Source organism: Apodemus sylvaticus, chromosome 7 (assembly GCF_947179515.1).
Source record: "Apodemus sylvaticus chromosome 7, mApoSyl1.1, whole genome shotgun sequence".
Classification (NCBI taxonomy): domain Eukaryota; kingdom Metazoa; phylum Chordata; class Mammalia; order Rodentia; family Muridae; genus Apodemus; species Apodemus sylvaticus.
In genome coordinates, this window is record NC_067478.1 from 119,719,419 (window position 1) to 119,745,649 (window position 26,231).

The 26,231-nt window shown below is 47.8% G+C and overlaps 1 protein-coding gene across 1 annotated transcript; it reads left to right on the plus strand.

Moving 5' to 3' along the window:
* Positions 1 to 340: 340 nt before the first annotated feature.
* On the plus strand, positions 341 to 12,829 carry Mtnr1b (melatonin receptor 1B). Its single transcript, XM_052189728.1, has 2 exons — positions 341 to 563; positions 11,958 to 12,829. The coding sequence occupies exons 1-2, from the start codon at positions 341 to 343 to the stop codon at positions 12,827 to 12,829; spliced, it is 1,095 nt and encodes a 364-aa protein (XP_052045688.1).
* The last annotated feature ends 13,402 nt before the right edge of the window (positions 12,830 to 26,231 follow it).

Sequence of the window (26,231 nt, forward strand, 5' to 3'; positions counted from 1 at the left end):
CCTGCACGTAGTAAAAGATCTAGCTATCCCCGGTTTTTAGGGGCATAGATCTTTTTCAACTAGGCCACCTAAGGTGAGCTGGACACTGGCTGATCTCTGGCAGGCGCGCAGAGACACAGTAGCGCTGTTCCCGAGCTTGCCACTGAGGGAAGCGTTCCTCTCTACAGCACCTGAGCCCCAGTCCTTGTCTGGATCTTTTATTTCTCTCCGCCCCTCTGCCCACGTTCAGGTAATTGCCTCCTCTAGGTCCCTCCCCAGACCTCGTCTTAGCACTCGCTGGGCTGGGCGGGGAGGGGACAGCGGGAGGGAGCGCCCAAGCAGTGCCACCTTGTGCATCGCGATGCCTGAGAACAGCTCAGCCGCCAACTGCTGCGCGCCCAGCGGGCTGGCTGCGAGCCCTAGTTGGTCCGGGTCCGCGGGAACGGGGACCCCTGGGACTCCCCGGGCACCCTGGGTGGCTCCCACGCTATCTACAGTAGTCGTTGTCACCATAGCCGTGGACTTCGTGGGGAACCTGCTTGTCATCCTCTCAGTGCTCAGGAACCGCAAGCTGAGGAATGTAGGTGAGTGTAAGCTTCCTTACACTGGGTTCCCACCACGCCCCTGCACCCAGGCGCCCGCGTGTCCCTATTCTGTCCCCAGTAGCAGCTGTCTCTCATTCATTCATTCATTCATTCATTCAATCCCAGACTTTGATTCTTTGAAAGAGTTAGGGGAAGTTCTGGTTTGCTCCTGCCAAGTTAGCCTGGAAGCTGCCCAGGACATGCTTGACACATTGGTGACAGTAGGAATGAGCCAGGCGCTTCCTGAGCACCTGTTTGTGGCAGGATGTGAGCACACTGCAGCTACCTGTGGCATGTCAACTTTCTGCAAGATGGAGCCCCCTTTGGCTATGGATGCTCCTGACCTGTGACAGACTGCTCTCTCCCTACCAGCTAAAGTGACTTCATACACTAGGTAATTTAAAAGCCCTTCCTGGAAGAGCGACTGTATAAACGTGAGCGATGGATGGATGCGAGCCTTCTGCTAAGCTTTGTGTCACTAGAGGATCCAGTTCGAAGGGAGAGTGGAATTTAGACATTACAGGTGCGGCTTCCGTCATCACCAGCTTTTCTGAATGAAGACAAATCGTGGGACGCACTGTGGGAGCTTAAGCAATGATTTGGCTAAATTCTGTGTCAATCCTTAAAATACTTTTCCTTTCCAATCTATTCCCATTTCAACTTTTCCCTGCGGGGCAGCAAAACCAGAGGCAGGGGTGTGTAAAATCATCTCCCGACAGGGTGCTGGGATGTGTGACCACGTGAGCCTGAGGGTGACACACTGGTCAACTTCATAATCCTAACCTTGCCTGCCAGGACCCACTAAAATGGAAATGGTGTGAAAATAAACAACGGAAAAGCTTTCAACGGCCTTTCTAAGATGCCAGGCTCTTGGCAAAAGCCATTCTTTACTAAGTTATATAAATGTCTTTGGGAAAGACGGTGCTGAGAATTTTTATCTAGAAAAGCATCCAGGAGCAAAGTGTGAGTTTCTAGCCATCCTGTGGGAAAGCTAGCATTGCTCCGGAGCATAGACCTCCTCGCACAGGCACCAGTCACTCTGTTTCCTGGAATACCTTTTCAAGACGTCACTGTAGCTTGGGAAAATAAACCTGTAATAGCAAAGAGTTAGCTACTGTTAGAAAACTAAGCTTGATGTATATGTGGTGGTGGTGGTGGTGGTGGTGGTGGTGGTGGTGGTGGTGGTGTGTGTGTGTGTGTGTGATCAAACACACACACACACTCACACTCACACACTCACACTGCCCTAACATTGCAGCCTCAAACATTCATTTCCTGACCAGGGAGGCAGGTGTCCAGCTGCCCAGGCTCTGCCCCTGTGGATCAGAGTGCTTAGCCCTCCAGGTCCTCACACTTTTCTCCTGGACATGCTGGGCGCCCGGAGAAGCCTGTTTCACCCTTCGGTTGTCTGCCAGGAGAGAGATGGTTGAGGAAGTGGCCCCTGCTGCTTCTCACCTGAGGAAAGTCAGAATCCTGCCCCCTTTCCATCCCGCACAGGACTGTCCAGCTCTGGGCTCCCGACCGTCCCCAGAAAATCTTTCAGACCTGAGTGGGCAGCCAGGCCTGGGGAGGACGTGAAATTGCTGGTGCTTCACCCTGTTCCTCCTGTCCCCGACGCCTGTGCACTAGTGCCCAGCACTAGAGAAACGAACTAACATGCTCTCCAGAAGATTTAGTCCTGCCCTGCTGGCAACTTGCACAGTCATGCTGCACATTTAATCAGTGCTCGCTTTCCTTTTCTTTCCTCTGCCTCCTCCTCCTCCTCCTCCTCCTCTGCCTCCTCCTCCTCTTCCTCCTTGTCCTCCTCCTCCTCTTCCTCCTCCTCTTCCTCATCCTCCTCTTCCTCATCCTCCTCCTCTGCCTCCTCCTCCTCTTCTTCCTCCTCCTCCTCTTCCTCCTCCTCCTCTGCCTCCTCCTCCTCTTCCTCCTCCTCTTCCTCCTCCTCCTCTTCTTCCTCCTCCTCCTCCTCTGCCTCCTCCTCTTCCTCCTCTTCCTCCTCTTCCTCCTCCTCCTCTTCCTCCTCCTCTTCCTCATCCTCCTCCTCCTCTTCCTCATCCTCTTCCTCATCCTCCTCTGCCTTTTCCTCCTCTTCTTCCTCCTCCTCCTCTTCCTCCTCCTCCTCTGCCTCCTCCTCCTCTTCCTCCTCCTCCTCTTCTTCCTCCTCCTCCTCTTTCTCCTCCTCCTCTTCCTCCTCCTTTTGTGGAGAAGCAAAGAATCACATCCATGCTAGGTAAGTGTTCCCTATGTGTCTTATGCCCAATCCTGGTTTTTTATGACTGTTGGCTTTATTGGTGACTGTCATTTTTTTTTAAATGTAATGTTGTCTTAAAATAAATGACCACAGTGACGTGATATTTCAAAATGCTCTGAAAACCTGCATCCATTTGAAAAGTTAGCACCTGTTCACTCTTTATTAGACATTTTTAAACTGAAGATGTTATCTTTACCTGGAGAACAACTTCTCTCAGACATGTTCGTACCCCTGTTTCCTCAGTCTGTCAGTTCTGTATTAGTTATGTTCCCACTGCTGTGAAAAAAAAATCACTAAAAAAAAGGCAACGTAAGGAAGGAAAGGTTTGCTTTGGCTCGTGATTTAAGGGTGCAGTTCATGGTGCTGGAGGGGGGCATGGCAGGAGCCTGCGGCAGGTGGGCACACTATCTCCACAGTCAGGAACCAGGGAGAGGTGAACGCTGGTTCTCAGCTCAGACACTGTTTTGTATCTGGTCTGGGAATCACTCCCCAGATTGTTGCTGCCCACATTTAAAGTGAGTCTTCCCACATCCATTAACTCAATCCAAAACGTCTATGTCCCGCAGACATGCCCAGAGGCTTGTCTCCTGGGTCATTCTAGATCTTGTCAGGTTGACAACCCGACAAGACCAAAACCAACCATCATAAAATTCTGACTTCGCATAGAAAGAACATTTATTTCCAGCAACCGAGATGCGTAGCCCAGCTGAGACTCCAGCACGCTTCCCAGGAGACATGAGGGTTCCATACTGACTGTCACAAGACGAGCTCCACTGTGGGAGCTGGTGGGGCGGGTGGGGGGACCTGGGGACAAGGGGGCAGATTCAGGGACCAGACCACTGAGAGAACAGTCAGGTGTGTGTCATCCTTTCTACAAGCCAGAGCCTTGCCCACCGCGCTGTCTCATCTCACATTATGCTTCCTGGGGCAATAAAAGCTCCAAGTGTACCTCACGCTGTCCTTGGAAGCCCACATCTGGATTAGTCACAAAGGCGTGGCTGCTCCAGCTCCTAGGTGGCTGGAAGCCCTCAGCGGCCTCAGCGGCACCACCGTCTCTGACACTTGCTCACCGTGGCCTCTCAGTGCCTTCTTGATACTCTGTCTTGAACCACCACAAACTGTCTCGAAGGCTGGGGCAGACGGCTCCATGAGTAAGGTGCTTGATGTGAGGATGTGAGAGGAACAGAGTTTAGATCTCTAGCATCCACATAAGTGCTGGGTGAGCATGGTGGCTTACCTGTATGTAACACCAGCACTCTGGGGGCAGGGACCGGATCCTTGAAGTGAGCTCGTTAACCAAACCAGATCGATGGACTCCAAGTTCAGCAAGTTACCTTACCTCAGGCATTATGAGTGAAAGGTAATCAAGGACACTGGTGTCAAGCTTTTATCTACACACACACACAAACACACACAGCCTATTAAAGTGGTGTTCTTGCTGCCACCACCGCCATACAGTCCCCAACACGAAAGCCTAGGGAATGGCTCTGCCCTCTGTGCGTCCCACCATTATCTCCTCTCAAACAGCATCTAGGAACACACAGCAATGCTCCTCACCCCTTGCTTTGTCAGCAATACACCCTGAGTTCCTGGTTTCCTGGCAGGAGCCATGATCTGACAGTGGAGTTTTGTGCTCAGCTGTGGTGAGTGAACAGGCGATTTAGAAGGCGTTGCTAGTGAGCGGTGGACACTGACGTATCTGAAGCATTTCATCGTTTGTAAAGCGGAAGGGCTTCAGTGGCTGACAATTTCCTAGGTCCACGTGCGATGTCTGTTCTTTGTATCACTGCCTCTACGGGCTCTGTGGTACTCAAGGCTGTCTTCATCTCTCATCCAGCTTCAGGCCCTTCCTAGGAGGTGCAGGTGGCTATCCTTCCCCACTGGCGCCGTGCAGAGAAGGTTGGCATGCCATGCCCCTTCCCTATAAGGAGCATAGCACGTGATGACAGAATAAGGTGGGTGGCCCTCTACAAAGGTAGTTTGAAGGCCTGGAAGGAAATGATTAGTAGGCTTGTGACCCCTGCCCCCAGGAGGAGAGAGAAAGAGGAAACCCACTCCAATCAGGACTTAACCTGCCGCCAGCCACTCACCAAGATGCCACATGATGTCAGCTGTGTCTGTTGCTGAGCTAGCAGACAGGATGTTAGGTGTTTGACATCAGCTGAAGAACAAACCAGATTCGATCTTCACATTTCAGATGTGAACACCTTATTATCTTTCCAGTGAGCAAACATTAATGCTTTTTTTTTTTTAAGTCTATAACTGTGTCTTTGGTCGCATCAGGAGGAGAACATTTAGTTCTCACTTGTTCTCTCTGCAGAGTTCTCAGCTTCCTGAGGACATACAGATTCTTCAGTCTAACTTTCTTCATTTCCAAAGCACTGGCTTCCATATTTAGACAAGATATCCTGCAGGCCATGGTCTGTGGCATCTGCAACTCCCAGGGTACAATGTAAACAGGTAAAAGTTAGGGAGCAAATGCTTGGGGAGTTTTATACCTTCTTTATTGTCTTTAGTCATCAGGACTATTGCAGGCAGATCTCACTAATGTAAATCACCTTATAAAGTTCCCAGGAGGATTAAATCGCCTAACTTCACATGTGCCAGAGCACATACCCATCAAGACCTGGCACATGGCTCTAGACCTAATGCCTTACCTCATGGGGAAATCCTATTTCGACTCAGGAGCCAAATGCTCAGTTCTTTCAATACAATTGATAATAAGACAAGAACAACTCATAAATAACAGTTAGCATGACTGTGATGCTCAATACTGTCAACTAGGCAGAACCAAGGAGACCAACCTCTGGGCAGACCTGGGAGGGAGTTTCTTGATTAAGTTAATTGGGGTGGGAAGAGCATCTGTGAGCCTCTCCATTTCATGGGCTGTAAATAAAAAGAAAGTGATCCGACCGTCCTTCAGCTCCTTTCGCATCCTGACTGAGAATGGATTGGAGTCCAGTGCTTCGAGGCCCTTCTACCAAGTCTCCCCTACCATATGGACTGTGCCTCGGAAGTGTAAGCTATAAGAGACCTCTGTCTATTTTAATCACAGAAACAGAAAGGTAACTAAAGCAGCAGCTAAGTATTTCTCCTGTGTCAGAGGTCAAAGCTGATTGAGAGAATAGGTAATGGACCACCATTTTATTCTGCAAAGAGAAGAATTCACCTTGCTGGTATCTTGGCTGACCTCCTCACTGCCGAGTTCCGCTGGGTCCTATTTCTGCCCTTCACCTGTGATGAACATTGATTTTCTACACCCTTGTCAACATCCATTTTTTCCCCTAGCTTTCTTGTCTTCTGGTTCTTTCTCCAGCCTTGTGTTGTAGATTCATATGACCTAGTACCTGTTCCTTTATCTAGGAGATAGAGAATTATCTGATTAGACTTACAAGATTCTTACAAGAAGCACTGAGTGCACACCATGTAGTCTGTTAAAGCATTTGTTAAAGCAGTAAGACGACACTCATCCTGGTTCCCAGACGATCTCTTCCCGTCATAGTGGGACAATGTTCACTGACACCCAGCCAGCCATTCTTTCAAACGGATGCATCATACACTCCTAAATATGCCTTCTTCCTTTAAGGTTTCAAAATATCATCTTTGGTATTTTCCAGTACACAATTTATTTAACCAAAGCAAAAACAGTTTTATCTCAGCCTTCCCAGGAGTCATCCTGAAACCTTTAGGGTTTTTCATAATAATAGGACTTTGAAAGAAAACAATTTCTGCCCTCCAGGAATTTGAGAATCTAATTAGATTACCTTAAATTCATTGATTGCTTCTGATTCTTGTAAAGAAATCAAATTATTAATAAAGTATTTGTTCAATCTTTTCAAAACTGCTTATACCCAAAATGTTATTAGAATGTTTCGTGTGATTAATGTTGACATCACTATGCCTGATAATCTTTCATGGTAAGATCCTGTTTGAGGAGCACTGCCGTTCTTGGATGGAAGCAATCTTGTTGCTGTGTTTGGGGGAATTGATTTGTATAGGGGTAAATAATTAATAAAGAGTATCACCCTGCCAGGCCTCTGCACCAAGCCTCCGAGAGTCCAGCTCAGGGCGACTCTCACTGTCGCAGCTGAGTCAGTCTCTTTCCACTAGCTCTCACAGCAGCCCAGCTGTGTTTCCTCTCGGCCATAGACTCTGTAAATGGCAGGAATCCCACACTCCCGCCCTACATGCAAATACCTGGTAAAGAATGACTCTTAAACTTAAGTAGTTAACCAAATATATTTATGCATATAAACTCCCAATTACGCCGTAATGGCAGTTTACAATGATAAAGGTCTTATCCCAATTTTCTAACCTCTCCAAAACACCAGAAATACCTCTGAAGCCATCTGGATATCTGCGTCTCCCTCTCCCCACTCATGTGGACCGAACCTCCCTCCCTCCCTCCCCCCCTCTCTCTCCCCACCCCTCACTTCCCTTAGCTTCTCCTCCTCCTCTCTCCTCTCCAACCACTGTCCTCTTACTGCCTCAATATGAATGGATAGGAAATATCTTACAACAATGACTGATTCGAAGCTCAGAGCCAACATCATTTTAAATACAGACTCTTCAGATTTCAGGAGGAGAACAAAGAGGCTAGGGACAGAGGTTGCTTTGCCTTCCAGAGTACTATCTGATGAAGACTAGACAAAGGAGGACTAAGCTCCTCCTCAGATACAAAATTCCTGGAATGGAGACAGGATAAGAAGTGAAGTGTGTGTGTGTGTGTGTGTGTGTGTGTGTGTGTGTGTGTGTGTGTGTGTGTGTGTGTGCTTTCTCTGTGAATAGTGGAGGGGTTCTACTTCAAAGAACACAACCCTGTGGTGGCAGCCCCTTCCTTCCCTACCTTGGCTGACAGAGACAGGCAGAATGAATCACTCCAAGACTTGTGCATGCATGTTCATTACGAGCCATCCCCACACACAGCGAGGAGCAGCGCTCCAGGCCGGCTGATTGACTTCTCACCTGGGTGGGGAAAAAAATTGATGTAGCAGGGGTCTCCTCCTGAATCTCACTCCAAGCAACCCCGGCATGTCAGCATGTCACAGATGGGTGACGCCATTATATCTGTAGTCACCTAATTGGGATTCATGCCAAGAAAGCCAGAAGACAGTAGTAGGACCACTGAGCAGATGACTCTCCAGCAGGGACTGGTGGATCTCAGCCTTTTAGGAGCAGCCGACTTAATAGGAGGGAGTAATTGAATCGCTTTCCACGTGGAGCTAATGTGTTCTGCTCGCTATTTACAAGCTGCTTGCAGCCTCTGGGGCATTATCAGGGGACAAGCCACATTAGCACAGCAGTGCCTTAGCTTTCCCAGGGAAACAGCTGGTAGAGCTGGCACCAGCTTCCAGCCAGTTTTGACTTTTTCTGTTCATGTCTGTACATGCCAAGAGCCTGTTCGCCGTCCATCCCAAAACTATCAGGACCTGTAGGAACCAACTTTCCTATGTTAGTGAAAGAAAATGTTCTTTACACACACACACACACACACACACAAAACACCAACACTAAGGAGTGGGGGGGGTGGTCCCCAGCAGAAGAGGGGATATTGATGAAGAGGTCACAGAGAAAGTTCAACAGTTGTCCAAATGCCTATGGCCAGAAGTGAGCAGAACTAAGTATGTCTCAGCAACTCCAGCCTCCAGTACCTCCTCCAAACATCTAAAGGAGCCTTAAAATCCCAGAACTGGACTTAGTTGTGATCCTAAGCGGAAGCCAAGAAATGTGGAACAGGTCATGGTCCATGCTTCCTGGGAACTCAGGGCAGTTTGGGACGAGGCATCAGTAGCTTTTCTAGTTGCTAGGACCAAACACCAGATACCGGCAACCTGGGGAAGTGAAGGTTTGGCTCACTGACTGTTTGAGGGTGCAGCTCATCATGGTGAAGATGGCATGGGGCAAGGCCATGACAGACAATCATACTGCAGTCACAGCCAGGAGGAGAGTGGTGAATGCTGTCTCCTCTCCTACTCAGTCTAAGAGCCAAGCACACTGCATTCATCTATCCTACAACAATAGGATGCAGTTTGTCACATGGCCAAAAAAATTTTAAAGACTATGTCCTATGTATACAGTGACACTGAGAAATCCTTCCCATGGATAGCCTGCTGTCTTTTAGGCATACACCAAGTGCTTGGTGGGGGCGGGGCGGGGCCGTGTCAGGGAAGCCCATGCCCTCAGCCTCCTGCTGAAACCCTTCAGGCTTCCGGGAGCCATGCTCACAGTGCCCTGATGTTGTCAGACAGCAGAGCTGGAGGAACAGAGGCTGGCCTTCAGGCTAGGTTTCTGGATGACTGTGTGGCTTCCTGAGGCTCTGGCTGGTTGGGTGGATGACACTGAGGAGGGCTCCATTCAGAGGAGAAAGCTCAGAAAGCTAGGGAATGTACAGGCGAAGGAGGAATCACCACCACTCTGTTCCTCCAGTGCTTTGAGACCAGAGAACAGTCGGGTGTCTGTGTGTCTTAGTTAGGGTTTCTCTTGCTGTGATAAAACGCTATAACAAAAAGCAACACGAGGAGAAGAGGGTTCATTTTATATCCCATGTTCTGTTCACAGTTCTTTATGAAGGGACATCAAAGCAGAAACTGAAGGTAGGAACCTGGAGGCAGGAACTACAGCAGAAACCTGTAATGGTGGAATGCTGCTAACTGTCTGGCTTCCTCTCCATTGCCCAACTGCTTTGCTTGTTTCTTTGTTTGGTTGGTTGTTTGGTTGTTTGGTTGTTTGGTTGGTTTTTCTGTTTCATTTGTTTATTTAAATACTTTTAAAATTATATTTTATTCGCTTTACATCCTGATCACAGCCCCCTGCCTTCTCTCTTTCCAGTCCCATCCTTACAGATCCCTCCCCACTGCCCCCTCCCCATCTCCTCAGAGAAGGACAGCCCCCTTGGCCACTGCCCCACCCTGGAGTATCTGGTTCCAGCAGGTCTAGGCACATCCTCTCCCCTGAGGCCCAACCAGGTATCCAAGGGGTAGGGAAGGGGACCCAATGGCAGGGAACAGAGGCAGACACAGAGACAGCCCCCACTCCACTTATTAGTGGAGCCACATAAAGAGCAAACTGCACATTTGCTACAGATATGTTTGGGGTTGTAGGTCTGGCTCCTGCTTGTTCCCTGGTTGGTGGCCCAGGCTCTGTGAGTGCCCATGGCCCCAGGTTAGTCGACTTTGTGGGTCTTTTTGGGGTGTCCGTGACCTCTCCAACTTGTTCACACACTTCTACTCCCCACTCTTGCACAAGACTCCCCAAGCTCTGCCTGATGTTTGGCTGTGGGTCTCTGCATCTGCTCCATCTGCTGATAGATAAAGCCTCTCAGGAGACAGTTATGCTAGGCTCCTGTCTGCAAGCATCGCAGAGTATCTAAGGGGTTGGCTCTCTCACGTGGGATGGGTCTCAAGTAGAGGCAGTCATTGGTTGACTGTTCCCTCAGCCTCGGCTCACAACCAGCTCTTCCTGGGCCCTCACACATCACTCATGAACCAAGGGAATGCCCCCCACAGACTTGCTCGCAAGCCTATAGGCCAATCTTAAGGAGGCATTGTCTCAATTAAGATTCCCTCTACCCAGCTATATCTAGGCTTGTGTCAAGTTGACAAAAACCAACCAGGACACCATGCCTATGCACCTGTCCTGGAAGCAGTTATCTGACAGAACCACTCCACTGGACACTGCTCTCTTCACACCTACCACAAGGTAGAGTGACTGTCAGTGCTTTGCAACTTACAAAGGGAAGCACATGAAAACCTGAATAGACAAACACAGGTGCAATTTGACCCCATGATCTTGTCTCTAAATGACATTTGATTTCCACTTCCAGTGCTGATCAAAGTGGTTCAGAGAAAAACAAAATGTCATGTTCACATCTGTGTCTCCTGTGTGTGTGTGTGTGTATGTGTGTGTATATATATGTGTGTGTGGTGTGTGTCTCGTGTGTGTTTGTGTGTGTGTGTCTCTCTCTCTTTCTCTCTCTCTCTCTCTCTCTCTCTCTCTCTCTCTCTCTCTCTCGGGTGTGTGTCGTGTGTGTGTCGTATGTGTGTCATGTGTGTGTGTGTCTGTGTGTGTCTGTGTGTGTGTTGTGTGTATCTGTGTGTCTGTGTGTCTGTGTGTGTGTATGAAAAAGTAAGTACGGTTATAGAAGCCAGAGACAAACTTTGGGTATCATCCCTGTGACTGTCAGTGCTTTGCAACTTACAAAGGGAAGCACATGAAAACCTGAATAGACAAACACAGGTGCAATTTGACCCCATGATCTTGTCTCTAAATGACACTTGATTTCCACTTCCAGTGCTGATCAAAGTGGTTCAGAGAAAAACAAAATGTCATGTTCACATCTGTGTCTCCTGTGTGTGTGTGTGTGTATGTGTGTGTATATATATGTGTGTGTGGTGTGTGTCTCGTGTGTGTTTGTGTGTGTGTGTCTCTCTCTCTTTCTCTCTCTCTCTCTCTCTCTCTCTCTCTCTCTCTCTCGGGTGTGTGTCGTGTGTGTGTCGTATGTGTGTCATGTGTGTGTGTGTCTGTGTGTGTCTGTGTGTGTGTTGTGTGTATCTGTGTGTCTGTGTGTCTGTGTGTGTGTATGAAAAAGTAAGTACGGTTATAGAAGCCAGAGACAAACTTTGGGTATCATCCCTGTATTCTCGGGTACCATCTACGTTATATCTTCAGACAGAATCCATTATTAATGTGGAACTCACTGATTAGATTAGACTGGGTAGTTGGTGAGCCCTAGAGAGCTGCCTGTCTTTCCCTGGAATTTTAAGAATTATTACCATGCCCAACTCTGTTCTCTCTCTCTCTCTCTCTCTCTCTCTCTCTCTCTCTCTCTTGATTTTTGGTTTTTTCGAGACAGGGTTTCTTTGTATAGCCCTGGCTGTCCTGGAACTCACTCTGTAGACCAGGCTGTCCTGGAACTCAGAAATCTGCCTGCCTCTGCCTCCCAGAGTGCTGGGATAAAAGGCATGCGCCGCCACTACCACCACCCAGCTCTCTGTTTTCTTTTTAAAGTGTGGGTTCAGTGAATCAAACTTTGGTCCTCAGGCTTGGGTTGCAAGCATTTACCTAAATATATGTCCCCTTTTACCCAAAGTAATGATCAGGAGTTGTGGGGCCCCTACTGACTACTGATTTGTTTCCTGCTTCAGGTAATTTGTTTGTGGTGAGTCTGGCCTTGGCTGACCTGGTGGTAGCCTTGTACCCTTACCCACTGATCCTTGTGGCCATTATCCATGACGGTTGGGCCCTTGGGGAGGCCCACTGCAAAGCCAGCGCCTTTGTGATGGGCCTGAGTGTGGTTGGCTCTGTCTTCAACATCACAGCCATTGCTATCAACCGCTACTGGTGCATCTGTCACAGTGCAACCTACCACTGGGTCTGCAGTCACCGGCATGCTCCTGCCTACATCGGCCTCATCTGGCTCCTCACGCTGGTGGCTTTGGTGCCCAATTTCTTTGTGGGGTCTTTAGAGTATGACCCACGCATCTATTCCTGCACCTTCATCCAGACAGCCAGCACACAGTACACTGCGGCTGTGGTTACCATCCACTTCCTCCTTCCAATCGCTGTGGTGTCCTTCTGCTACCTGCGCATCTGGGTACTGGTGCTCCAGGCCCGAAGGAAGGCCAAGGCTGAGAGGAAGCTGCGTCTGAGACCCAGTGATTTGCGCAGTTTCCTAACCATGTTCGCAGTGTTTGTGGTTTTTGCCATATGCTGGGCCCCTCTCAACTGTATTGGCCTTGCAGTGGCCATCAACCCAGAGACAATGGCTCTCCAGGTCCCGGAAGGGCTCTTTGTCACCAGTTACTTCCTGGCTTACTTTAATAGCTGCCTTAATGCCATTGTTTATGGGCTTCTAAACAAGAACTTCCGCAAGGAGTACAAGAGGATCCTCTCAGCCCTCTGGAAGACTGGGCGCTGTTTCCACGATGCTTCCAAACGCTGCCTTACTGAGAAGTTGCAGGGCCCGACACCACCTGTTGGCAGGGCTACCGTGCCTGTCCAGGAAGGTGCTCTCTAGCCTGCATTGGCTCGGTGGGCCTAGCAGCAAACGTGTGAAATGAGCGGAGTGGAGTTACTGTCAGTGCTGTGCAACAACCTGTTCACACTGCATCCCACGACTGGTGAACTCAAGTAACCACTAGTGCAAACCTGCAGACACTCCTAGTGGCAGATTGGGCACTGGATTCCAATTGGCTGGGGCAGAAGTCAAGCCCTACCCATGAGAAGTCATTTTCCCTGCCACCTTGACCTGTAAAGAGATCTCTTTTGATTACCTGTGCTGAAAGACCAAAATCTGCAGTATCGAAGGTGAGTGATTTCCCGGGACCCATCAACTTTTCCTACACAACATGAATCATCACACATGTAATATACACATCACACCATGTACTGTACCCATATGCACTACAATATATACACCGCATGCATACCATTTACACCAGATATACACCATACACACTTACACATCATGTGCATATACACACCATATACCACATATACAGCAAACATAACACCACATATATGCACATCACATACATATTTACCAGACATACACCACACACAAGGCACATACACATAAAACACTTAATACCACATATACACAAAAGATATACCATATACATATACAACACACGAATAACACACATGCATGTTACACTGTTTTCTTCAGATTTTTGAGTATGCTCGGTGAGTGTGGGAGGTCAGTCTGCTGACAGACTGGTACCAGCAAAAGTCTGAGGGTATTTTTATTGCACTGGTCACTGTGCTAAATGCTTGATCTGCATTGTCATACCTAACCCTCTTGAAATTCTTGGAATAGATACTATTATGTGTTTGTGTAGAAGAAACTGAAACACAAAGAACTGAACTGATTGGCTGAGTTCAAACTGTTGCTAAGTTCAGTGAGAGAGTCTGTCAGCACCCGACTCCGCCCCTGCTGACCTTGGGAGCAGTGACCAAGGTGCACTGAGTTAGGTTTGACCGCCGTGCACCAACTTAGGTTAAGTACCTTACATGCATGTGGTCCAGTGGGAGGCAGGACAGTTACCTCAGCTAGCCTGTGGCTTCCCTGGAGGCAGACCCAGGGGACCCTGGTGTGCTGCCAGCTTGGTGTTAATTACGACATCATTGCCCTGCAGTGGGAGAAGTCCAGGCTGGGCTGAATGCTTAGTGACCTAGTTACCTGGCTATTCCTTTAAAACGTGAATTCCCTGGACCCTGCCAATGTTTCAGGTGTGGGAGTCTGATATAAGAGATCTACTAGAGGAACGACTGGGGATACGGGTGGCACCGTTAGTGACTGAGAGCAGATATTCCCACCTAGGCAACTTCGAGGTTCACACCTCAATGTGACAGAGCCTCTGTGCACCGCATCAGTTTTCTAGGCTCTGGGAGGAGGTTGAGGCTGCCCTGCTTAAGCGGCTGTGGCTCTGTCCTCTACCTCCTCCCTCCAGACACCAAACATAGAGGTTTCCTGTGACCCCAGCTTTGGAAAAGAGGGAGTCATCACTTGCTTGTCAACAGGATGGCCCTACCTCTCCGATCATCCCTGTCTCTTAGTGCTAACTGTATGTGTATATTCAGTCAATATAGGCAGAAGGCATGCAGTATCCCTTCATCTTCTTAGCCTAGCGGTATGACTGCTCCTCCAGGTCCTGGCAAGTAAGTGTACTAATCAGGACCCTTTCTTGTGTCCTTAGGTTCTGAGGGATGAATCAGTATCTCCGAGAACAGAGGGATGTGGCAGAGCCAGAGCATCGAGCAATGAATGGTCTCAGGCCGCTGGCCCTGAGTTTAAATACAGACAGTTCTCTTCAAACAGTGCAAAGATGAATCACGTTCTGCTTGATGGACTCAGCAGTCTCTGCAAAGGTGCTTCCCAGACATCTACCTTCTGGGACCTTCCTTGGGATGCCTCCATTTTGAAGTTTCCTCTCTAAGAAACCCTCAGCCTTCAAGGGACCTCTAGTTCAGGTGCAGACATCTGACTTGTTGACATAGATGGTCATGCAGCGTTTTGGCCACCATGAATCATGACACACACACACACATACACCTTGTCAGAGAAAGACACGTTTTGGGACATAGATAATCACAAGAGCCTAACAATTTTTCCTTAATAAATTATAGCCAGCCATATGCAAGAAAAAAAAATGAGCTAAAATCTGAACTGTTTGAATTGTTCAAGGTAGGAGGAGGAATGTAAGACAGGCTCTCACAGGGTCCAAGCTGACCTTGGATTTGGTATGTAGCCGAGGCTACCCTTGGCCCTGCCTCCTCTACTCCCTGAGTGCTGGAATTACAAGCAGCATTGCTTCTACATCTGGTTCAGAGGACCAGGTTTTAAAGTATGTCCTGTGCTTAGTCAAGTACGAACTCAGTGTTGGACACCACAGCATTAGAAAACTCCCATGTGGAAAACCAAACCACTCACCCACCAAGTAAGCATAAGCTGCCTTCTCCCCGGACCCTACAGCTGCCTTCAGGGAGTGCTTTCTCTGGAATCCTCTGACACTGGTTCACGCAGCACGTGCCCTTCTGTAACTGGACTCTGTCATGTGGGATAACATCCTCTGCGCTGCTTTGCATTATAGTGAGATTTCGTTCCTAGGTAACGAGGAATAACCTACATCTACACTCACTGAACTGACACCGTGACCCAGAAATCGCAGTTCTGAGAGAGAGTTCAGCAAGAGGAGCTGAAGTCAAGATCTCACTGACTTATGTGAACTCCCATGTCTGTGGCGGCACTGATCAAAATGGCCCAGATGTGAAAACATCTGTTGTATCTAAATGGTCCAATACCACTAGGCACTTAGATGAGTTTCAAGTGCCGGTTCCGTTCGTGGTGTTTGGGGGATGGTCAAGCTGTGTGTCAAATGGCTGTGTGACTGTATTCCAGCCACAGAGCTGACAGTCCAGCCCGCCCCCCCCACACACACACCTCCTTGCTAATACCAGCCAGAGGTTTCACTTTCAACCTTTTCATAACAACCACCATCCTGAATGATGGGATGTGACTGTGGCTTCTATTTGAATTTACTAACGTTCAGTGGTTCTGAGCACCATTTTGGAGCCCTGATGCTCTTTTGTACATGTATTCAAGTTCAGCTGCAGACTGAACATCTATCTGGAATCCCAGTTCCCAGTGTGAATAGATACAGAGGAGACTCTGGGGAAAGCAAATAGCTCACAGAGTTAAAGAACCAGTATTAAGATAGTCACTGTTCTTCCTATGGGGTTGCAAATCCCTTCAGCTCCTTCAGTCCTTCCCTGAACTCCTCCATTGGGGTCCCTGTGCTCAGCCCAATGGTTGGCTGCAAGCATCCACATCTGTATCAGTAAGGCACTGGCAGAGCCTCTCAAGAGACAGCTCTATCAGGCTCCTGTCAGCAAACACTTCTTGGGATCAGCAGTAGTGTCCGAGTTTGGTAACTGCATATGGGATGGATCCCCAGGTGGAAGAGTCTCTGGATGGCCTTTCCTTCAGTCTCTGCTCCACTTTTTGTCCCTGTATTTCCTTCAGACAGAACAACAATATCAACCAGCCAAACCCCCAGGACTAAAGCATCACCCAAAGAGTACACATGGAGGGACCCATGGCTCCAGCTATGTATGTAGCCGAGGATGGCCTTATCTGGTACTAATGGGAGGGGAGGCCTTTGGTCCTGTGAAGGCTTGACTCCCCAGTGTAAGGGAATGCCAGGGTGGTGAGGTGGGAGTTGGTGGTGGATAGGTGGGGTAGTACCCTCATAGAAGCAGGGGGAGGGGTGGAATAGGGGAAGGGAGATAACATTAGAAATGTAAATAAATAAAATAACCAACAATTAAAAAAAAAACCAGATTGTCACTTTTATAGACTGAGGCATCTGAGAGCTGACTGCCTCCTCTGCCTCAAGAGCTCATGAGAGAAGAATCATCTGTAGGTGACAACTGGGTCTCACCAGATGCCAAGCTGCTGCTGCGCCTGGATCGTGGGAGAAACTAACTTCTGTGTTTTTTAAGGCATAAGTCTGTGGTATTTCATAATAGCTGCTAAATCAAATGAAATAAAGTTCTCCCTCTCCCTCTCCATTTCCCCCTCCCCTCCCCCTCTCTCTCTTCTCCTCCCCCTCCTCTTCCCCTTCCCTCCCCCTCTCCCTCTCCCTCTCCCCCTCCCTCTCCCTTTCCCTCTTTTTCTCCCCCTCCCTCTCCCTCTTCACTTCCCCTTCCCTCTCCCTCCCCCTCTCCCTCTCCCTCTCCCTCCTCTTCCCTTTCCCTCTCCCTCTCCCCTTCCCTTTCCCTCTCTCCTTCCCCCTCCCTTTCCCTCCCCCTCTCCCCCTCCCCCTGCCCCTCCTCCTCTCCCTCCCTCTCTCCTCTCCCCTCCCCCCTCCCTCCCATTCTCCCCCTCTCCCTCTCCCTCTCCCTCCCCCTCTCCCTCCCATTCTCCCCCTCTCCCTTTCCCTCCCCCCCCTCCCTCCCCCTTTCCCTCCCCTTCTTTCTCCTTTCCCTCTTTCTCCCCCTCTTCCTCTCCCTTTCCCCCTCCCTCCCCCTCCCCCTCTCCCCTCCTCCTCTCCCTCCCTTTCTCCCCCTCCTCCTCCTCTCCCTCCCCCTCTCCCTCCCCATCTCCCCCTCCCCTTTCCCCCCTCTCTCTCCCTTCCCCCTCTCTCCCCTTCTTCCCCTCCGCCTCTCTCTCCCCCTTCCCCCTCCCTCCCCCTTTCCCTCCCCTTCTTTCTCCTCTCCCTCTCCCTCCCCCTCTCCCTTCCCCTCCCCCTCCCTCCCCCTTTCCCTCCCCTTCTTTCTCCTCTCCCTCTTCCTCCCCCTCTTCCTACCCCTCTCCCTCCCCCTCCCCTCCTCCTCTCCCTCTCCCTCTTTCTCCCCTTCCCCCTCCCCCTCTTCCTCTCCCTCTCCCTCTCTCTAAATTCTCAGTTCTTACCTGGCAGATCTTTCCAGTGTGTTAGGGCAGCAAAGCCTGAGACAACCTGGAGGATTCCTGGTTGAGCCACCTAGAGTCAGAGCAGAGTGGCCTGAGGCAAAGAGAAAGGTAACGAACCCTGGGCCAAATCCTCCTGCAGCTCCTTCATGGAGGCAGCTCTGTAACTGTCCTCCTAGAGATCGGGCAGAGCAGTGAGCAACAGAGACCAGCAGATTGCTGGAGTGGGGCTGGCCTGGAAACGGAATTCATTCCAGCCTGGGAGCAGGAGTACGAGGCAAACAGAGACTTCTCTTGGTGGAGAGAGCCAGTGTTTGAGCTCTGATGCTCAGAACAATTTCTGGACTCTGATATTTTCCTATCATCAGGAAAACATCTCATCCCCACCTCCAAAATGTTTGAAACTCAGGCTGTGAACTCTAATTAAAGCTTTGGTGAAGCCCAGACTCTACAGATTAAATTTGCTCAGACTCCCATGAAAACATCTCCATAAAATGGGTGTGTCCTTTGCTGAGTGCATTTTTTTGTTTCACTTTGACTTCTATTCATGAGATCCTAGCATACAATTTTTGAAACTATAAGATAATGCAAATATGGTAGATGGCCTGACTCATGAATAAGGGAAAACCTATCTGCAAAACAGTGCGAGGCGTGTCTTTTAGAAAGTAGGTACTATACAAGCGTGTTTTAAAAGGTAGTGTGGAAGGTGAGAAGTGTGTTATTGGAATTTTCACAGGAAAGCAAAAACTATGTGTAAAGACAGAGATGATATCCAAATGAAAAACAGGCAGATGTGATGTGGGGCAAGCAGACTGTGCCACACAAGGAACTGGCATGGAACTGGCGAGGTAGAGCACCCTGGAAATCTCAACACTTGAGACCAGCAGTAGAACTAGCTCCTTCTCTGTTTCTGTGCCCGCCTCAGGCATGGCGTAACCAGGTGACTCCCAACCAGGTGGTCGTAGGCAGTCAGTCACACACACAGCACCTGTAATTCTGCCCCATACAGTTACCATCAGCATCTTAGCCTCAGCATATATGCCCCAAACTTCATCCCACTCCCCAAGGTTCATATAAGTCCCTGTCTACATGGAATAAACCACCTGCCCTGTTCTAACCACTCAAGCCTCTTCACTCATTCTCTAAGAGCTAAAACACTCCTGGCATCCCCTGCAGAACCAGAGTTCTGTGGACCCTATTCATCCAGACTCCACTTCACCCCTCCCAGCCTGATGAGCAGTGGTATCTGATGCCCAGTGGGGAAGAGGCATACTGTGGACCACATCCATTCCAGACTTTGCCCTGTTGTCTCAGAGCTGGTGTACCAGCAGCGGTGGTGTCTGCCTCCCCTGTCAGGGTGTCCAGACACTGCCATTCACTGGGCTAAAGGATGAAGCAGAGTCTGGAAGATCCTGGCCTAGTTGGGAGCAAGTGGGCAGTGTGGGGCAAGAGCAGGCCTTCTCCGAGAATCTTGGTGTTACAGCTCTTTTAGGCAAAGGCCTTCTCCAGTGATCTTTAATGAAGCAACTCTCTGAGACCACCTTGGCTTGTCCGTATGCCTTTATTTGGAGTGGGTTTGAATGCATACACTTTATTCGGGGTGAAGCAAAGGTTATATAGTTTTGGAGTGAGAATTTCCATGGAGGGAAAAGGTCACTGACTGAAAGCTAAGATGCTGAGATGCCTCGTCAGCATGGAGGGGTGTAGGGCCTGGGTTATGTGACTGACTACCTGTGACCACCTAGTTGGGGATTGGCTGGCTACATGCTCTAAGGCAGGCATGAAAACAGGAAGAAAGTTAATTCCACTCCTGCCAGTCCCAAGTTTTGAGATTTTTTGGGCATTTGGACAAGTTCTACCTGGCTAGTTCCACCAGTTCCTCTTATGGTACAGTCCACATGCCCTATAAAGTGAACGACTCATTTTATATATACTAGAAAATCTCATGCTGTAGAGTAAAGGGTCACAGCAAACACAAAAGGCAAAGTGTCACAGGGCACATCTTAGTAGGGTTTCTACTGATGCAAAAAAATGCAGTGACCAAAAGCAGTTTGGGGTGGGGTGACAGGGTTGGTTGGCACTTCTACTTGCACATCACAATTCATCACTGAAGGTACTCAGGGCAGCAATCTGGAGGCAGGAACTGAAGAAGACACCATGTAGAAGTGATGGTTACTGGCTTGCCCCAATGGCTTACTCAACCTGCTTCCTCATCCTGTCTGGGACCACCAGCCCAGGGGAGGCAGCATCCTCAGGGAGTGGACCTCTCCCACATCAATCATCAGTCAGGAAGATAGACGCCTCTCAGACTAATCTGGCACCGCATTTTTCTAATCCATTTTCCTTCTTCCCAAATGATTGAAGCTTGTATAAAGTTGATGTAAACCTAGGCACCACAGTGCACATCTGGCAGACATGGGTACAAGTTTCTGGGAATCACACAGATCATTACTCCAGTGATACACAGATGTGTAGCCCTGTGCTGTACGGTCTGCCAGGGAAGCTTGCCTGAGCCCCACTGTCAATCACATAGAAACCCTATGCCAGCACTAACCACACTAAGGATGCACAACAACATGTGACCACATAAACTTTGCTTGCAAATGATTATGGCAGCTTTCCCATGGATACCAAAAACTAAAAAGGCCCATACTCATTCAGAAAAATGAAGGAGCTGCCCCTGTCTTTGATATTTTTCTAAATGAACCCATGAGACATATATATTTTTCTAGTAAGATTATACCAGTTCAGAAAAACTCAAAAAGTGGTTTTGGAAAGTGTACCCACAAAATTTTATTGGGACATGTCTGCTTGTTTCTTCTGTTTGTTTATTTTCAGTACTGTGGATTGAACCCTGGGCTTCATGCATGATAAGCGCTCTACGACAGAGACACAGTCATAGCATGGTGGTGGTGGTGGTGGTGGTGGTGGTGGTGGTGGTGGTAGTAGTAGTAGTAGTAGTAATATTTATTTATTTATCCATTTGTTTGTTTATTTTGAGATAAACAAAAGCAGGTTGACCCTACTTCATTCAAACTTGGAATCCTCCTGTCTCAGCTTCCCAGGTTATAAACTCATAGGACCATTGCTTTCTAGGAAAGGTAGTATGTTTATGGTAGATCTAAATCTTGGATGCTGCTAAAAATTATTCAAAGACAGGTTGGGCATGCCTGTTAAAAAAAGAGGAATTGTTCTCAGCCTTTGCCACCATTACTTCTACCAGAGAAACTGGATGAAAATGGTGAGCACCCAGAATTTCTGCAGCCTCATTAGCTACACCCTGCTGAAGCACAGAGCATTCTGTAGCATGCCACCGAGGCTGAAAGCTGGCTGGGAGGAGAGGCTGTTTTCCTGTGCGTTTTATCGATTGGCTTCTGACGTCCAAGACAGGTCTCTAGAGCACTGGGTGAATGATGAACACACCTTCCCAAGAGGGATATTAAGGGGGTAAAGTTTGAAAGCACAAGTTTACTGGATGTTTTACTAGACATCTGTCACTGAATGTGCACAGTAGCAGAACAGTAAGTGTATGAGATTCACTCAACAGATTTAGCAAATAAATTCAGGTGGTCAAATAAATCATTTCCAAAATGCATTTGCAGTTTTCTGAGGAAATTCTCAAATTGAATGTTTTATTAAGATTATTAAGCTTCTTTGCTTTTCCAGTATGTAACAAAAAAAAACTTTTAAAACTTTAGGAATGACTATATATGGGATAAAGTTTAGCCATGAAAAAGTAAGAGGTAAATATATACACATGAAAGTTATAGTTTTAACATTTTGAAAGGGGGCTGGGGACATAGCTTAATGACTAAGGCGCTTGCTGTCCAAGCATGAGGACCAAAGTCTGGAATCCCACATACATTCCAGGTAAGCCAGGCAGTCCACCTGTCAATCCAGGGCCCCCAGAGCAAGCTGACCAGTGACACTTGCTATATCCACAGGGAGTTCTGCATTTGATTGTGAACCCCTGCCCCAGTGAATACAGCGGAAGGCTGATGAAGATGATTTCCCACAACAACTTCAACCTCCCCACATGTATGTGTGCATGTGAGTGTGCAAGTGTACACATGTGCGCACGTACACACAATCATGCACATATCCACATACCACATGAAAGGGGGGATACAAATTAAAATGTATGTAAATATAAAGTTATAAAGAATACCTAGTGACATCACTCATTTGCCTAAGGAAAAACCCCATGCTTTCAGGGCATGGAGCCTTGAAAACCCACATGCTTTCTTAGCCTGTGCATGGAGCAATGTCTTCCATGGTCATTAAGTTATAAGCTGGAAATTGGCTAGCTGCTTGTAAAGCTCTTAGGCCAGGCCAGATTGTTCCCAGTAGCTAATTTCCCTTGAAGTCAGGCCAGCAACAGAGCCAGTGTGCCATTCCAGCAATAGAGCTAGTATGCCGTGCCAACAAGCAAGCCAGCTTGGAGAGAGATTTTTCAACACCAGCTGGAGGTCTGAGACTCGGATGTGCTTTGTGCCAAGTCAGAGACTGCACTTCACAGCTCTGTGACAGCTCACCTGCACGTGGCACTCTCAGATGACTGACAGGTGTTTGACAGAAAGAAAGGGCGTGAAGGCATGATCACGCATGGGCTGAGCTCAGAGGACAGCCTCCGCATCTCTCTAAAGCACAAAAAGAAAAAAGCCATGGCTTTCCAGCTGGCCACGCAACTGTTTTGGTCTCCAGCCACAGCTGTGGGTAAGCTGGCAATAACGACGACCAACGGTGCTGTCAGCTTAGGTCAAGGAGGACCTCAGTAACTGAATCAGCATTGATGGCTAATGTTTGCTATGGGCCAGGTTCTGTACCAGGACTTTGAACCCATTATCATCTTTATTATTTCAGTGAATTAGTTAACTGGGTGACAATTTCATAGAGGTGGAGGAAAACAAGAATTCACATTAAGTCATTTTCCTGCACTCATACATAGAAGGACCTCTACTTCAGTGGGGAGAAGGCAGGACTCCCTGTGGCTCTACATTCCCTAGTCATCAAGCACAGAAATCACACTGAGCACCTGACTGCACAGCTGGTGTTAACACCAAACTCCTAAGACATCTGTCCATTAGGATGTGACATGTGACTGCTTAAAATAGAACTGTATATCAAGCCTAGAGTGCAAATATCTCACAATGTGTCTATATTTGTTTGTTTGAAAAGCACTCTGATTCTAGGATCAGTTTACATTGTCTCCAAACAAGGGTTTTTGTTCCCTGGACATGAGTTCTACCTTGCTGCATTGCCCAATCAGAGTGTCTCTGAGGGAACTCTTTCTTCCTGGGCACCCCCTAATCAGAAGGTAATTGCCCTTTAAGAGCCATAGAGGCTCAACATGGTTCTAATTGTACATGGAAGTTTAAAAGAGAAACAGAGCCCTCTTAATATTTGACCAAATTGCAATTACCAAATTAGGCTCTGTGCAGCTAATGGCCCACGGACTGAGCTGCACACTGCTACTGACCAGTGCTGTTGAGAAAGCATTGCCACAGAGGAAAATTAATCTGCATGTGGGCATGAGCATCCACAGCCCTCCTCCTCCCTTGGCTATTCATTTTCATGAGTAAGAGTTGCATATCCTATCATTTTCTTCTTCATCTAGTGAAAAGAAATTGCAGCCTGCTCCTGGGCCAGGAAACTCATAGTTCATGGAGGTAACCATTGTGTGTACTTGGAACCCATTATCATCTTTATAGTAATAGAAATGTGCATAGCTCATGTGAACACAGCTTCACTGGAGTCCAGAGAAGGGAGATGATGGGGCATGTGCCCTCTGCAAAGATGCAATGTTTTCTGACTATAGTTAACTCTACAACATTAGCAAACCTTTAGCCTTCCTGAAATGGAAGATTAGACAAAACGAATACTTCAAGGAATGAAAGGGTGATACTGTTAATCATGTAAAAACAACAGGTACAACTAGCCCTGACCTGGTAAAATTGGGCATGGTCTTCTGATGTTTGGGGAACAGCCACTGATGGAAGGTACAATGGTCTGAACTTATGTTCATATATGGAAGGCCCAATAGCTATGTAATGGTATCTGCTGGGAGATAATTGAGTATGAGGGAGGAACTTCGATATATGCGATGAATGTCTGTGGTGGTTTGAATATGCTTGGCCCAGGGAGTGGCACTATTAGGAGGTGTGGCCTTGTTGGAGTAGGTGTGACCTTGTTGGAGGAAGTGTGTCACTGTGGAGGTGGCCTTTGAGACTCTCCTCCTAGCCATGTGGGTCCAGTCTTCTCCTTCAGAATAAGATGTAAAACTTTCAGTTCCTCCAGTGCCATGCCTGCTTAGATGCTGTCAGGTTCCTACCTTGGTGATAATGGACTGAACCTCTGAACCTGTAATCCAGACCCAATTAAATTATGTCTCTTATAAGAATTTCCTTGGCCATGGTATCTCCTCACAGCAATGAAAGCCTAACTAAGACATAAGTTGGTACCAAGGACTAGGGTATTGCTGTGATAGGCCTGACCTTGCTTTTGTTTGGAAAAATGTATTTGGATTTTGGAACTTTGTATTTGGAAGGCTGTGCAATGCTTTAAGCGGGGCTTAATGGATCATCCTAGTAGGAATATGGAAGACATTGGTGTAGAGGGTGATTTGAACTGCAGGGGCCTGACTCAGGAGGTTTCAGAGAAGAAGAACATTAGTATATGGCCTAGAGATTGTTTTGTAATATTTTGGTGAAGAATGTGGCTGCTTTTTGCCCTTTTCTGAAGAGTCTCCCTAAGACTCAGAGAATCAGATTAATTGCATTGACAAAGGAGGTCTCAGAAAAGCCAAGCATAGCCTTTCTCCTCTGGTTTACTGTCATGAAGAGAGTTTTGATCAAGTGTAGTAAACTTTGAAAAATGAAAAATGTATGATTCAAATATTAAAGGGGCACCAGGAAAGGGAGTTAAATCCTGTGTTCATGGAGATAAGCAGATTAAGGAAGTGGTGACTTCTGAACAAGATCCCACCCAGCCAAGCTTATTGTTTTTATTTTTCCAGTTCAACAATGAATAGTTATATTATTATAACATACTTCATACTTTCATTTGGACATAAGGAGGTATAATTGTGTGTCAAATTGACACAGGATGACACAAGCTTTTGATCTGGATCTTGAGGCATAGTTACCATGAAAAGCTTAGGTCCAAGCACAGTGGTACATGCCTTTAATCCCAGCATTCAGGACACAGAGCCATGCAGATCTCCGAGTCAATCTACAAAGCAAGTTCCAGAACAGCCAAGCATAGGCTGTGAGGAGTTGAAAATTAGCAGTGATAAAGAAGAGACCCAGCATTGCTGTGGTGAAATCTTCTGTTTTCAAAGAACACAAGTAAGCTGTGTTCCAGAGATAGCCAAGGTTGTACGTCATTTTGTGGCTGGACTTGGTAATGTGTAAGAATCACCGGGTGGTACTGCTTTTGAAGGCATGAAGAGTCATGAAGCACAGCTGAAGCTTACACTGTGAGAGGCCAGGGAATGCCACTGGTGAAGGTACAGCCTCAGTCACAGTTGACAACCCAGGACCAAAGGGATTATGCAAAGAACTTGAGGCTTGACACCATGAAGAGAGCCTATGAGAGGCTAGTTGCAGTGAAAAACCCCAGGGTGTTGAATATGCTAGTACCACAGGATGACCACCAAGAACAGCAGCATCAGTGGAGTAAAGGCAACCAGGGTGCTACAGAGGGCAGAGCTGGGGAGGCGACCCAAGCCCTTTGGAGGAGTCCAGAAGATCATATGTGGATCCCAGACACTGAAACAAGAAGCTGTGGAATTGAAGTTGCCTTGGATAACCTAAGATGTTAGAGATGCCAGAGCCATGGGATACCTGCTGGGCAAAGCTGCTAACAGGGAGTGGAACCAGCCAAAGAGAAAGAATTGTATTGTAATCAACAAAGAAGAAAGGAGTTGAACATTAAACATGGAGATGCATAGTTTGGAGTTTGCCAAGGTGCCTATTATGTCTTGCTTTTGTTCAGGATTTCCTCACTAAGTCATTTTGGAATGGTAACATATAACCTGTGATGTTGGAGATATGTAAACTCCCTTTTAATTTTGATTTTATAGGGGATTACAGTGAAGTGACTGGATAAATCTCAGAAGAGACTTTCAACTTTGTTGAGACTGTTATAGACTATGGGACTTTTGAAGTTGGACTAATGTATTATGGATTATGCTATGTTAAGATATGATCCCATAGACTCATATGTTGAACAAGCCTGTGGAGGCCAGGGAATGGAATGTGGTAGATTGAATATGCTTGACCCAGGGAATGGCACTATAAGGAGGTATGGCCTTGTTGAAGTAGGTGTGACCTTGTTGGAGGAAGTGTGTCACCTTGTTGGAGGTGGCCTTTGAGACCCTTCTCCTAGCCATGTGGGAACAGTCTTCTCCTTCAGAACAAGATGCTGAACTCTCAGCTCCTCCAGTGCCATGCCTGCCAAGCTCCCGCCTTGATGATAACGGACTGAACCTCTGAACTTGTAAGCCAGC